The sequence below is a fragment of the Trematomus bernacchii genome, unplaced genomic scaffold, assembly GCF_902827165.1.
Source record: "Trematomus bernacchii unplaced genomic scaffold, fTreBer1.1, whole genome shotgun sequence".
NCBI classification, from domain to species: domain Eukaryota; kingdom Metazoa; phylum Chordata; class Actinopteri; order Perciformes; family Nototheniidae; genus Trematomus; species Trematomus bernacchii.
The window spans coordinates 1,131,794-1,146,821 of record NW_022987644.1 but is presented as its reverse complement, the minus strand read 5'-3'; the positions used below and the strand labels follow the sequence as shown (position 1 = coordinate 1,146,821).

The following is a 15,028-nucleotide window of genomic DNA, read 5'->3' as shown; positions in this document are numbered from 1 at the left end:
AATAAGACACTCAGAGGAAATGGAAGGTCTCACGTTTCACTTTAGCTGACACCTTTGAAATACAACGCGCATAATAGGAAAGAGTCCAAAGGTAACCGAGAGTGCTTCTCTTTTACGCTTCATGGTTTTTTAATGTTCCAATTAGTAGACATTTCTTCTGTGGAATAACAGTGTGTTTCCCCAAAAGGAATAAAGGTTACAATTGTGCACGTTTTTATTTAAACTTATTATTATTTTTTTTTATTTGACCTTTTCTCGTTTCATATGTATGTATTCTTTTTTTATTGGATATTTTAACTTCTAATGTTTTATATAAATATTTGTATTTTATTTGATCTTGTTGTGTGCATTCAATTTAATTGTATCTTTTGATTGGACATTTAACTTGAACATCTTTATGAACTATTGGTATTTTTTTACATTTTAATAAATATTTTACATATTTCTTTTTTCGTTATCTTTTTTTTATTTCCTTCAAAAATGGAGCAACTGTCATGAAAAATGTTACCTTAGAAAAATAAAGTGTTGTGAATCTGATTGTAAAATAAGCCTTGATTCATGGGTGAATCAACGTAAGGCATCAAGTGCCAAGGATTGCAAGGGTCTGTAATATTCCTGTGACCTTCCAATGATCTTTTAGGAAGGAAAATGGATGGTTTCTAGAATAAATTAAAAAAAATTATAACCTTGTTATTACATTTATTTCACTTCGTTCAAGGAAATGACCTAATAAGACTTAACCAAAAACATTGACTCTGTCTGGAGCTGTTCCTTCCCCTGCAAACATTACTAATATGACAGAGCAGGTCATTAAACCTCCAGTCTCAGGGTATAAGGTGAGCAGTGTTATCCAAGCAGTAGGAACATAGTGAATATCATAAAGGAACGGGAACAACACTAAAAATACACCTGTAAGGGGGGGAAATATATTGTTGTGTTGGACATGCACTATTTATTTTGGGAACTAACCATGAAGACAAAAGGTGTGTTCACAGTCATGTAATGTAAGCGAATTCAGGCCTGGTTGATAATACATATAAACTGACTTTTATTGTATTTCCTGTGAACGGAGAAATCTGACATATCTAATAACTACTGACTGTACTTCATATCTGTTTTGTTTTATTTCAAGATGCTGTTCTCCAATTTCTTCCGAATACGTAGAGGTCAGGATTCAAATCATTAAAGAGGTAATCAGATGCTTTCGTGAACATGCATGAATTAGGAATATTCATGATTTTCACAATTCAGAATCTCTTTTTGATCAGATTGTCATTCATCAGTTTGGATTAAAAAGTCAGATAAACTCAAGTGTCATATAATAATTTGTCTCCCCCAAGTGGTAGCACATGTGAAGTATTTTTTTTTGACTATTTATTGATGGCAAGAGAATAAAGAATATGAAAACACTTTATTTGACTTTTCCTTTGTACCAGTCATACAAAAATACATTACAAACAAGTTAAATACATATATTTTCCCAATTTGGGATCAAAAACAATCAGATGTGTAGGACAGCCAATCCTTCAAAATGACATCACAACAGCATTAGCTTTTCTTGTGTATCATCAGATGTTTGGTCAATGCCTGTGATGACCTCTGCATCAGTCTGCAAGACCAGGACGACCAGATCTAGAGCTTTCCTCCATGCTTCCTGCTTCACACTCAGGTTATCATAGATCTTTACTGCGGGTGCTTTGCTTGATTTCCTCGGTAATGAAACTCCACTATCTTCCTCTTCACCTTCCAAGGAAAGCTGTGAGAACTTTGCATCAAGACTTTCGTTATTGTTCTGCAGTTGTTGGCGTACTGCCGTCATGGCTTTGACTTTTGAGAACCTTCCGGTGTTAACCATTACGGTGGATATGTAATCTAATAAACCATCTGCCATGAGGTTCAACACTTCGCCTCTGTAAGGGTTAGCGGCTGAGTCCCTGTTCGTCTCTCTGTGATGCTTGACATGTTTCTCTGCTTCCCTTTGAAGGTGGTGAACACAAAGCATTTCTGTCACTCCAGCACCAGGCAGGAGGACTTTGTCTTCCAGCATGTGGTGTAAACGATAAGCACAGGCCCAGAACCGGTCCTCCATGGCCTGCAGCTTGCCATGTACGCAGCTTGAGAGAATCACTGTGACCAACTCGCTGTTTTCTACAGTGGAAATATTCACAGTAATTAAAGGTTTCCCATCATAGCTGCTGAGGTCCCTCCATATTTCAGCCTTAACACCAACACCGACACAGTGCCTACTCAACTGTGTGGCATATGTCACCGGAACAGCTCTCGTTGCTTTAGCAAAGGCTCTCAAAACGGAAGCCTTCACTTTTTCCACCGCAAGAATATGGTGTCCACAACAGCGCTGAATCACTTCCTCACGAACCAGCCCGCTGACAAGTATCAGGTTCACTCCCAGGTTCAACAGAAGTGCCACGATCTTTTCCATCCACTCTTTGCCTTTGCTTGAACTTGTAAAGTCGGACTGGTCGCTCACGCACTGTACACCTGTTAGCTTTTTAAAGCCAAGATGGCGATAGGTGTCTGATAAATCTCCATTAATTAGAGCAACTCTTAAGGACTGTTCTTTTAAGTGATGTGCAACTGAAGCCTGTTCATCAGATACAAGAACGATGCAGCCTGGTACAACACATGCATGCTCCTCTGGTAAACCAGGAAGCACACAAGTCATCACTTTAGTAACATCAAATGTGGAACAGCTGATGTTTTCTGGATGATTTTTTGACTGCACTTGGCTAGCTTCTACTACTAAATTCATTGCATCGACACAACCATGACTCAATCCCTTTGCGATGTGTGCAATGTCAGGGAGTTTAGGCTGATCAGGTTGCGTTACTGTTGAGACATTTTCTGATCTGGCCTCGTAAAAATGTCTGCTGAGTTTTATTTTTCTTTGTCTACTGCCATTTAGAGTCTTAAGACCAACTGTTGATGTCTCTTGCAGGTTGTGTGATGCTTGGGAAGCCTCCACATTGGGTTTCTTTGACAGTTGAAATCCTAAATCATGTGATTTCGCATTGAAGCTCTCAGATGGCTCAACATCGAGACCCTCAGTGGAGACGCTGCTTTTCCTGCAAACATCGACGCATATATCCATCCCTTCAGACAAAGCAGAGATGATGTGAGTGACTGGAATCCCTCTCTGAAGGCACTCCAGAGCAGCACGACTCCACGCTCCTGCGAGAAACAGCAGGCATCCCGACCCTGTGTGATAGACCTTCTGGTGGGCCTGGATAGTCTCGTGAACCAGCTGGCCCACGGCACAGCTCAGCTCCAGATTCTCAAAGATGCGAAAACAGGAGCACACCAGAGCCGACTCCCCGCTCGCTTCATCCTGGATGAACTTGTACTTTTTATTGGGGCCCAAAGAGGAGTGTGTGATTCCTGCCAGCGCTGCGAGCTTCTGAAGTCCAACATGTTGTCGGTGGTTTATAATGGTGCTTCCAAGCATTACTTGAGGTGTCTGAATTGTAAAAGGAAAATAAATATTGATTACAAACTAAAAGTATTGTATTGAGTTTGGTTACCATTGCGTGTGTTAAATCTTACTAACATTAATATGTAGTGGAAGGTAACTAAGTACAGTTTATTTTATATTAGCATACGTTTGAGGCATGGCACTATATGCTATAGTACTTTATACTTTACTTAATTACATTTCAGTGGGGAATATTATACTGAACTAAGCCTATATCTGGCATCTAACCCTAACTCTTGTAACAAGTAACCTGAAAAGTTATAATATTACATACAGTACAAAACATGTGATAAGCTTATACAATATGGTGCATCATTATATATTAAATGAAGCAGCAGTCACTTTAGAAGCGTGAATAGAACAATAATATAATATGCATACAAAACACATGTTATCCTGCATTATGTTTGATACTTAAGATAAACTTAGCTGGTAATACTTGGTGAACTTTAACATTTTGAATGCAGGACTAGGTATTAAGTGTGCATTAAGGTAGCTTATTTCTACAACAAACCTGTAAGACAGGCAGAAGCTTGCATGCTGAGCTAACAAGCTAATACTTTACTTCGAAAACAATACATAAATTAACACTGCCAAAAACGAACCAAAACTACATATGTCTGCACATGAAGATTTAGCATAACAAGCTTCATCTATAAAGAGTATTTTTACCTTAATTTAATGACATATGATAGTTGTTTCTGTTCCCACTGACCAGCTGCTCCGGGAAAAAAGATTAAGCACTGCGCATGCGTATGGTTTCATGGTTGCCAGGCGACAAGAAACGATCTCAACCATTGGAGGACCCTGTAAAATCCCGCCCATTACCGTTTGCAATTGGCTATTTTAAATACGTCACGCTGCTATAATGGTTTCTATTGGCTATCTCACATGTCATTAAACATAAGACCGTTGCTGCGTGCCTGCTTTGTTGACATCCGGTTATCATACACAACTTTTTCGACTTTCCCTGCTGAAACATTCATTTAAATGGTATGTTTTCATATACATGTTTGGTACAATGTATTTAATTTTCAGAAAATGTCGGGAGTTACCCTGAAATGCTGACAGACAGTGATATAAAGCCGTTCAACCGTGTTTGTTGGTTAGCCTCATGGAAGCTAAAGTAAGCTAACTAGCATGATAGCAACAAACACTACTTATGGCTCTTTCTGCTGCTCCTGCAGAATTAGTTACTATCAGAGGTGGAAGAGGTACTCAGATCTTGTACTTGAGCAAAAGTAGAAGTGTGGGAATACTCTGTTACAAGTAAAAGTCCTGCAATCAAAATGTCAATCAAGTAAAAGTACAAAAGTATTGGCATCAAAATATACTTAGTACCAAAAAGTACTAATTTAGCAGATTGGCCCATTTCAGAATCATATTATATGTTTTGATTATAATTATTGATGTGTTAATGTGTGTATCTAGCTGGTGAAGGTGGAAATAATGTTTTATGTATTTATTTTCTGCAGGCTAGCTTGAGAATTTCTACTAACTAAAGTTGTATTTAACGGTTGATTATGTTTTATTATTATAAAAGCAAAGTAACTAAAGGTACTACATTAATGTAGTGGAGTAAAAGTACAATATTTGCCTTTGAATTGTGGTAGATTAGAAGTACAAAGTAGCATACAACTATATATATATATATATATATATATATATATATATATATATATATATATATATATATATATATATATTACTGTACTGTACTGTAAGAACAGCACTTGAGTAAATGTACTTAGTTACTTTACACAACTAGTTACTATCTTATACAAAGAAGCAACCACCTCTCAATGTGTGTTTTTTCTTCTTAGGCTTCAGGTTACCGAAAACCAACCTCTTCGTCTGGTCCAAGGAAAAAGGCAGTTCCCAAAATGGAACTGAACGAGGAGCAAAAGCAAGAAATTAAAGAAGCTTTCGACCTCTTCGACACAGATGGCACTGGAACAATCGATGTGAAAGAGCTGAAGGTGGGTTCCTGGTCTAATAGAGATGGCAGGAAGTGTATGTCTGCAGAGATAGAAGAACTAGGATTATTAACTTAAGTATAAGAAGCAATACTACAGTGTTGAAAAACTCAATTAGAAGTAAAAATCCTACATTCAAAATTGTACTTAAAAAGTACAAAAGTATTAGCATCAAAATATACTTTAAGTACCAAAAGTAAGAGTACACATTTTGCAGAATGGGCCATTTAAGCCCCTTATATTTTAGTTATTGTATTATATTTATTGATGCATTAATGTGTTCATCACTTCAATTTTGCACTTTGTAAATGTGGGGGTTATTTGAATTACTTCATATACTACAGGGTAGCTTAACCTATAATATTATGTAATAATGTAAGTATTTAGGGGGGGCGTGTGGCGTAGTGGGTTGTCCGTAGGTGTTCGGATCAGGGGGTCACAGATTCAAACCCCACTGCAGTCAGCATGTCGTTGTGTCCCTGGGCAAGACACTTCACCCCAAATTGCTCCTGTGGGGATTGTCCACAGTATTGAGTATGTAAGTCGCTTTGGATAAAAGCATCTAACAAGTTACATGTAATGTATTTTGTAATAATATTGTTCTTAAGCTGCAAAGTAATAGGTAACTAAAACTGTAAAATAATGTAGTAGAGTAAAAAGTACAACATTGATTTACAAAATATAGTAGAGTAGCATAATGTGAAAATACTTACATTTTGTACTTAAAGGTAGGGTAGGTAAGAAATGGAGAAACCAGCTCGAGTGCGCTAGAATTTGAAAGTACGCAGCTGAAAAAATCTGCCCCTTCCTTCAGACTTCCTTACAGAGCCCCTCCTCCAACACACACGAACGCGCACATGACCAATGAGGGCACGAGATAAGTTTGTGCACGAGATGGAAGGCTGACAGGCAGGTAGGCCATCCAGTTATTTTAGCCGGGCCGGCTCAGATGATTGGTCGTGCTTTTTACAGCGCCACGGCTTCCACAGATGACATTTTTTTATGTATTTATTGTCAAAGCATTTAATGTATTCATTGCTATCGGGATGTTAAGAGCATTCCATGGAATATAACAAGAAGTGGATCTGAAGTGAATTACCTACCCCACCTTTAAATACAGTACTTGAGTAGATGCACTTTGTTACTATCCACCACCGGCAGAAATTGTACGTGTTGATGAACAAATCTCCTGATAATGGGGACACAGCCGCCTCAGATTTCCCCTGTTTCTGTTCCACAGGTTGCCATGAGAGCGCTGGGCTTTGAACCAAAGAAAGAAGAGATCAAGAACATGATCGCAGACATTGATAAAGAGGGCTCTGGAACAATTGACTTCAATGACTTTCTCACTATGATGACAGTCAAAATGGTGAGTGTAACACACCTGCATAATATCCTGGGAACATTCTTAGAAATAAAAATGTGTCATAACAAGTGTCTAGATTTCAAAAAAGTTATTAATAGGTGTTGTTTTGATGACATTTGGTTGCCAGTTCCAGTAAATGGGAAACGGCTTGAATCGACGCTGTAAAATATTAATCATCATTATGTTTTCATGATAATAGAATGAAAAAGACTCCAAAGAAGAAATATTGAAGGCTTTCCGGCTGTTTGACGACGACGGCACAGGAAAAATATCATTCAAAAATCTCAAGAGAGTTGCCAAAGAGCTGGGTGAAAACCTCACAGATGAGGAATTACAGGTATTGTATTTTTATTGTTTACTATGTATAATCAGGGTGTCCGCGGGGTCTTAAAAAGTATTAAAAGTTGATAAATCAATTTAGCGAAAATGAAGCCTATTAAAAAGTATTAAACGGCATTTTCCAAGGTATTACATTTTGTAGCTTGTTTTCAAAAAGTATATAAATTGTCCAAAGAGGTTGTATTCTACAGTCTGCCTGAATGTAATCATTGCGTAGGTGTGTAGTGTGATTCTGTGTAGTTTATTTATGGCATCCCGTTGGATTTGACGTCATCTGGGGCCTCATTTATAACGCCTTGCGTAGGATTGACGTAGGAAGGTTGCTTACGTAGTACAAAGCACAAAAATAGGTACATACATTTTCCGCCATTTTCCGATTCACAAAACATTGCGTACCGGCGAGGGAAGTGCGTACGGCACTCCCTACGCCTGTTTCCCTTTATAAATCACAATCGACTCGTAACGCCCATATTTGCCTATACATAGTCAAAGAAACGCCCATTCATTCATTCATTTTGACTGACTGCATGAAGAAGATCGCAGGAAATTACGATAGAACAGCTAAAAAAAGACATCTCACACCGTGTCAGATTTAGGTTATTGTGGGGAGGGTCGAGATAAATCATATTGTTTGATGGATGCAGTTTGAACCAGAGCAGCATGGAGGTCGGATCGTCACCAAAATAAATAAATAAGTGGTCCGAAAAAAGTTAATGACAAAAAAAATACACATAACCTTCCTCAGGCAGTGTGTTTGTCCCGGGGACAGGAGACACCCCCTTGATGAGAAACTGTAAGAAATGATCGGGGAATCCCTCCGGAGTGTAGTCATGACGACTGGATCTGAATTATTTTTGTTGTATTTGGTGGTTTGTGTTCCAGCTGTCGATCAGCAACTATATATCCATAATCCACCAGTTAAAGGAAATACAATGTGTTGTGTTATATTAGCTGTACAATTTACCACATATGGTGTTCTTAGTTTCCATACCTCCTGTGTTTTACGAGCGACTTATCAAGTCTTGGCAAACGGCATAAAACACGATTAAACGTGATAGTATATAAAACCATGCTCGTATCTACAACCTATAGAAATGCAAAACGGCGTCAGTTTAGACGTAATTCTGTCCTCCTGCTTACCGCATCATTTATGAGAAAACATTTCATAACATTAACACAACATATTCGAGGTGGTTTTAAATAACATATCCGTATTTATTTATTTCTCCAAGTTATGTTTTTGTGTGCACTGAGGAGTCTCAAACTGGCGTTTGTTTAATCATTTAAAGATTGGCTTTAATCAATGTTTGAAAATGAATTCTTCATATTTGATAAATGAGAGGTAACATTTTATTTATGGTATTATTTCCACATATTTCTCTCCATTCTTCCTTCTGCCAACGGTGTCGCAGTTTCTCGTCTCTCCCGTTTGTGTGCTTAGTGCGTACGCATGGGTTAGAATTTGCGTGGAGGACAGCACATTTTCCCGTCAAGTTAGTATTTTATAAATCGCAAACATTGCGTAGAAACTGGCGTACGCCATTTTTTGAGCGTATATCCCTTTATAAATGAGGCCCCAGAACAGGACATCGCACGCTCACTGCTTGATAGCGCGAAGGTCCGTTTACGCCGGTTGTTAAACAACATCGTTATGGGGAAATGCAAGTCTGCGTCCAAATGGTTGGAAGATAAGGAGGAAGGACAATCAATACTGTATATAGTAAATGTGAGGTAAAGTGTGTCGCCAATGTAACCGGTTAGAACTCCAAGTGGCGATGAGGTCTTAAAATGTATGGAAAGGGTCTTAAAAAAGGTCTTAAAAGGGATTACATTTGACTTCAGGATTCCTGCATATACCCTGTTTGTATTAATAGTTTGTTTTGCAATTCTCGATGCAGGTTTCTTGAAAGAGAGTATTTTTTCCTCACACTGCGCTCATGTCTGAGGACTGAGAGTAGTTTCAGCAATAATCCTACTTTCACATTTTGTTCCATTGCAAAGAATCTTTGCTCGATGTATCTTTCATTTATAGAAATGGTTGCTGCAAACACAAGCCAAATAAAAAACATAATTTGTTTTCTGATAAAGTACTACGTTGCGTTACTATGCAAACATTCATGACATGTTTTAATTGTAGCAGGAAGCCTTAAAACATGCCCTCCATGCCGATAAAGACTAGAAAATCCCCCCTTCACCACCCACTAACTGGCTCAGTTTTGCTCAATTTCTCTACATTTATTATATTATTTAATCCCATATACACACTTAATAATCAGGCCAAGCGGTGAAAACTTCCGACTACAACATTACATTACATGTCACTTGTTAGACGCTTTTATCCAAAGCGACTTACATACTCAATACTGCGGACAATCCCCACAGGAGCAATTTGGGGTGAAGTGTCTTGCCCAGGGACACAACGACATGCTGACTGCAGTGGGGTTTGAACCTGTGCCCCCCTGATCCCAACACCAACGCACTAGTCCACGGCGCCACACGCCTCCGACTACAACAAATACATTTATAACAGAGGGAAAATCCTTTGGCAATTATTAGTTTCTGACTCCCCAAAAGTTACCGATTGATTTCCTACTAGCTCATGGTCAAGGTTTTCTAAAAATGTTGTTTCAACAGAACAAAACGCAGTTATAGTCCCTGTATGTTACATAAGAGAAAAAAACAGTTTTATTTTATACGTGTGACAAGTGTGCATGTTCTTCTCCAAGGGCCACAGCATTATAACAGAACAAGATGTTTTCTTTTCTGGAAGGAGACTACAGGTTGTCTCGGAGTATAAGTACTTAGGAGTACACATTGACACAAACCTCAGTTTCAAAACCCCAAAAAATGTAAGTGAACTTCAATCTGTCAAATTTCAGATACATTAGAAACTTCCTATCAACTGCAGCAGCTAAGCTATACCTTCACTCAATGGTCCTCTCCCACACCAACTACTGTCTGATAAGCTGGTCGAATGCACACTCTACAGCTCTAAAACCACTGGAATCACTATATAAACAAGCACTCAAAACACTAGACAAAAAGCCATTCCGGTATCATCATTAGTGGAAAGTGGTGGTCTAATGGATAGTGAGGTGGGATGAAGATCGGAAGGTTGTGAGTTCAAATCCCGTCAGGAACACCACCACTAGTGTGTCCTTGAGTAAGGCACCTCGCCCTTAGTTACTCCAGGGAGAATGTCCCTGTAATTGGTAACTGTAAGTCGCTTTGGATAAAAGCATCAGCTAAATGAAATGTAATATAATGTAATCATTGCCATATTGTTAAAAAAGTCTAATCTGTTCAGCTGGGAAAATCTCATAGTTTACAAAAATGTCTGCTTAGTTTATAAGATCACTCGTGGGTTGGCTCCTCCTCCTCTGGCTGGCTTCATCAGCCTAAAGCCCACATCAACCAGGGGGCTACTAGAGGTGCAACTAGGGGAGACTGCTCCATCCCATTTAGGAAAAGTGCATTTAGTCAGGCTGTCTTTTCATTCCACGCATCCCATCAATGGAATTCAATACCACCATCAATAAGAGAGTCCTCATCCTACTACACATTCAAGCACAGTGTTAAAAAGTGGCTCATTACTAATCAACAGTGTCAGCACTGATGTGTAGGTGTTAGTATGAGTGTGTATTGTGAATGTTTTATTTATTATGCTCTTATCTGTATTCAGTGATGTCATCTATTTATTTTTTGGTACAACAATGTCGTGGTATTTTAATTCTTGCTTTTAGGATGCCTATCACCAGCTGGCAAAGGGACTATCGGTGAAAACTAGCATTTTGGCTAATTCGAGTACTTTTACATGTTTTTAATATGTTGATTAATGTACACTGTCCCTTGTTTTAAATAAATATATTCAATACGTCACAACTAATGAATGAGTTTCCCTTCCCTTTACTAAGCTTGTCTGGAGCCTCCTAATCAAAACTCTGCCTTAAACCAAGTATAGGATTTATCACAAAATAAGAGCTGATTTCACTTAATAAAGAGGAATATATAACATTCCTCTTCACTTTTAATAGTAAACAAATCATTCATTAGCTTTACATCACACAGATCTTTACAGCTAAGACTTAGTTCCCCTTCTGTTCTTACACGTTATATCAAAATAGCAGCTTTAGGCTATTTCTGAGGAGCGTGGGCTCTGAGACTGAGAGGTCACACTGTCAGTCGCAGTGAGTGCTCGCTCTGTCATGTGATGCATCAAGCGTACCTTTTCAGACTATTTCTTCCTTTTTAGGAAATGATCGACGAGGCAGACCAGGATGGTGACGGTGAGATCAACGAGATGGATTTCATGAAGATAATGAAGAAGACCAATCTTTACTGAGCGTGTTACGGCCTTCCTCGGAGATTCACTTTTGAGTCTAAAACACTTTTTACAGAAGCTCTTTTTGTTGGGACAGATTTGTGTAGTTTGTGAATAAATATTTTAACATACTGTATCTTTTTGCACAGCTTTTTCTACAATGCAAGACAATAAAATGTATTTCAGAACATGTTCATTTCGTCAGTGTTTAAATTGAACCTCCCTCAGATTCATATTGTCTGCATTTACAGACAGACAGACCTCGGGGGAACAGACAGTGAAAGTTGTGTGACTCAGCTTGTGTTGACTAGCTTCGATTATTTTACTGTAGACAGAAATGACAAACTAGACTTGGGATGAGTAACTCGGCAAAGTCACTCTCACTTCAGCTTTTCTGTTACTGAACAAAGTTAGCGTCTGCGGTACAACTCTCTAATGTGATCGCGTTATAGGAAAGCGCTCCTGCTGATAATTATAATCTACAGAAGAAGACTTGCACTTTATTTGCTTTGAGTGAATACACTGGCTCTCTTTTAAACCGTGCAATACAGACAATAGTTAGGCTGCAAAACCAGTGCAATATCTAACTCTGCAAAACTCATATCTGTATTTTATTAGTACGAATTCACCACTGTGTATTTTATCATGCACATTTTTACATATTATTTTACATATTAAATATTGATTTAGTCTTTGTTAAGACATACTTTATTTTTGTAGCACAATGTGCATGTTAACTCTAAACTCCTATGTTTATATACATATTCTAATTCCATTTTATTCGTTTTTTTGCACATTTTTGCTTTTAATTTCTCATGTTTATATGCATATTTTCTTTATTTTCTTTTATGGAGCAACCTTAATAAAACCCAATGCCCCCCCTTCAGGATAAATGAAGTATTCTGATCACTCCTATACACCGATACTGCAAACATCGTACTTTTGTAAATAAACAGGATATTGTAGTGACGTGTTTTTCCGTCTGACGGCTGTCTATTATTTTGAGGATGCTTTCCACTGATTATGAAAGTTCTGACAACTGTTTTTTGAAAGTGGAAGAACATTGAGTGGAAAATATGAAAAGCGTTGGCTAAAGTGTTTTTTATATATATTCCGAAAAACAAATAAAAATGCAAGCATTGTAGATTTCCAAAATAACCTCCCTCGTACTTAGAGTTATATTTGAGCATGCAAGACTCTTAAAGTCTTCGGGTTTATATGAATATTTTTCATCTGACGAGCTGAAACTTAATATTGCTTGAGATGAGCCAAATCAAAAGTCCAGTATTTCCAAAACTCATTTTATGTTAGCCCCTCTGACTCAGATCCATCCACCTTCTGAGAGTTCAAAGTACAGCATGCAGCAGGTGAAACAGAAAGAGCTGAAACTCTCAGAGTGGACACAAACAAATACAAATATGCACCGTAACGAATTATGATGATGCAACCCTGACTGTATTTAAAGGGGTCCTATTCTGCTCATTTCAGGTTCATATGTGTATGTTGTGTCTCTACTGTGACATGTTCAAAAAGCTCTTTATTTTTTCTGTTTTCACCCTCTGTCTGAAACCAGAGGCCAGTCTGCTCTGATTGGTTAACAATTGTCCCGCCCCTTAGCCTTTCACGTACAATGTGTTGGAGCGCTAGCCAATAGAAGTGTGATTGTTACATAGTGATGTCACTATCCAATATAGGCATTTCAGGCAGGGGGGGGGGGGGAGTGTGTAGAGAAACTCAATTTTGGGATGTTAGCCTTTGCAGAAAACCTAATATAAAACACTTCAGTGAAATAGGGAAAACCCCAAAAAGCAGAATAGCGCCCCTTTCATTCATGTTGATATCGGGGAAACCAAAGACAATTTTCAACATTGTGGACGATAACGTTACTCAACCTCTTAGAGATGTCCCGCCCCTTAGCCTATCACGTATGCGTTGGAGCGCTAGCCAATAGAAGTGTGATTGAGCCCCTTAGCCTATCACGTACAATGTGTTGCAGAGCTAGCCAATAGAAGTGCAGCTGTTCCATAGTGATGTCACTATCCAATAGAGCAGGGGTTCCCAACCTTTTTTCCCAAGAGCCCCCCCAAATGACTCCTGTTGGAAGTTGCGCCCCCCCCTCCCCCTAAGTGCTACAACTACTGTCACAAACTGGATGAATGTGAAGTATTTTGTGTCATCAAGGAGCACTATTGATGGTTATTGGACTCAGGATTAATTCATTTGGATTCCCGCTGTATCGCCACGTGCTGAAAAGTGCTATATAAATAAAACTGCCTTGCCTTGCCTTGCCTTGCTGTATGAAGAAATTAAAGGACGGCGCAAGTGGAAACAATTCACAAAGGGATTAAACTGTTTAAAACACATGCTCAAAGTAAGCCGGATTTTGCCGATGTGTTTATGTGGATACAAAAGTCGTAAATAATCTACAAAATGGAGGAGACCGATCTGATCGGAAAAACTGTGACAAATAATCTGAAACCGGCATTGGACAATGACTATGTTTTAAAAATGCGCTTATCCAGAAAAGCCTGGTTTGGACACTTTACGGGCAGAAGAAACATTTCTATTAAAGAAAGAATTATACATTTCTGTCTTGTTATACCTATAATAGCTACTAACTTGAATTTTTATTCAAATTAATTAATCAATTATTTTGTATATGTTATTGTAATGTAGAGACAAGGCTTTTAGTGACAATCATGTATTGCGTTACAATTATATGTAAAAAAAAAAAAAAGTCTAAATATGATATTTGGCCTCAAATCATCTGAGGCCTGGCGCCCCCCCTGCGATCTTTGTCCCCCTAGGTTGGGAACCACTGCAATAGAGGACTCCAATAGAGGCATTTCAGGCAGGGGGGGGGGGGGGGGGGGGGGGGGGGGGAGTGTGTGGGAGAGAAACTCCCTGTGGAGGGAACTTTTGGGATGTTAGCCTTTGCAGACCATTTACATACACTAAAACCTAATATAAAACACTTCAGTGAAAGGGAAAACCCCCAAATGCATATTAGGGCCTCTTTCATTCATGTTGATATCGGGGAAAAGCAAGGTACGCACAACCAAAAGCAGTCGGTAAAAGCAGAATTTGAACACTGTTTCTGTGCTCCTACAATATTTTTTATTTTTACTGTTTTGTGCAACATTTCAATCAAACAGACATTCAACATTGTGGACGATAAAGTTACTAACTAAATAACTAACTACTTCAACAGCTAAAGATCGAAGATAAGACACATATTTAAGTTTTGAGAATAATTCATCACCAAGCAGCGAGAGAGTGCTTAAGCTGCACGAAGCAGTCATTTTGTAAGAGTAGGTGTCGTTTACACGCTGAATCTTTGCTTTAAGAACAAAACTTTCCAATTGGAGTTTGATGTTTTGGTACCCGGCAGTTTCATGGCCTTTAATATCCTCTCAGCCCCTCAGCTGTTATTCCCCTGCTGCTGTGGTTTAAGCTAACAGTCGTCTCATACTCCCACTGCTCTGCCGCTGCTTTACTTTTCCCATAAAATGATCAATTTCCAAAACAACAATTCG

General features: G+C 38.5%; 2 protein-coding genes across 3 annotated transcripts; one reads left to right on the top strand and one right to left on the bottom strand.

The window, feature by feature from the left end:
• Nucleotides 1-1,415: 1,415 nt before the first annotated feature.
• Nucleotides 1,416-5,344, bottom strand: bbs12 (Bardet-Biedl syndrome 12). Of its 2 annotated transcripts, none has more exons than XM_034133833.1 (2): nucleotides 5,287-5,344; nucleotides 1,416-3,475 (listed from the first exon to the last, which is right to left on the bottom strand). In XM_034133833.1, the coding sequence occupies exon 2, from the start codon at nucleotides 3,461-3,463 to the stop codon at nucleotides 1,538-1,540; it is 1,926 nt and encodes a 641-aa protein (XP_033989724.1). In that variant the 5' UTR covers nucleotides 3,464-3,475; nucleotides 5,287-5,344; the 3' UTR covers nucleotides 1,416-1,537. The 2 variants fall into 2 exon arrangements, with proteins under 2 accessions (XP_033989724.1, XP_033989723.1); XM_034133832.1 differs by lacking the exon at nucleotides 5,287-5,344 and adding an exon at nucleotides 4,163-4,274.
• Nucleotides 4,398-11,684, top strand: cetn4 (centrin 4). Its single transcript, XM_034133834.1, has 5 exons — nucleotides 4,398-4,483; nucleotides 5,314-5,469; nucleotides 6,707-6,835; nucleotides 7,032-7,169; nucleotides 11,424-11,684. The coding sequence occupies exons 1-5, from the start codon at nucleotides 4,481-4,483 to the stop codon at nucleotides 11,511-11,513; spliced, it is 516 nt and encodes a 171-aa protein (XP_033989725.1). The 5' UTR covers nucleotides 4,398-4,480; the 3' UTR covers nucleotides 11,514-11,684.
• Nucleotides 11,685-15,028: the final 3,344 nt, after the last annotated feature.

Coding starts and splice junctions, on each gene's coding strand:
- bbs12 (XM_034133833.1), bottom strand. CDS start 3,463: ATGCTTGGAAGCACCATTATAAACCACCGACAACATGTTGGACTTCAG.
- cetn4 (XM_034133834.1), top strand. Junction 5,470..6,706: donor TCGATGTGAAAGAGCTGAAG/GTGGGTTCCTGG, acceptor TCTGTTCCACAG/GTTGCCATGAGAGCGCTGGG. Junction 6,836..7,031: donor CTATGATGACAGTCAAAATG/GTGAGTGTAACA, acceptor TCATGATAATAG/AATGAAAAAGACTCCAAAGA.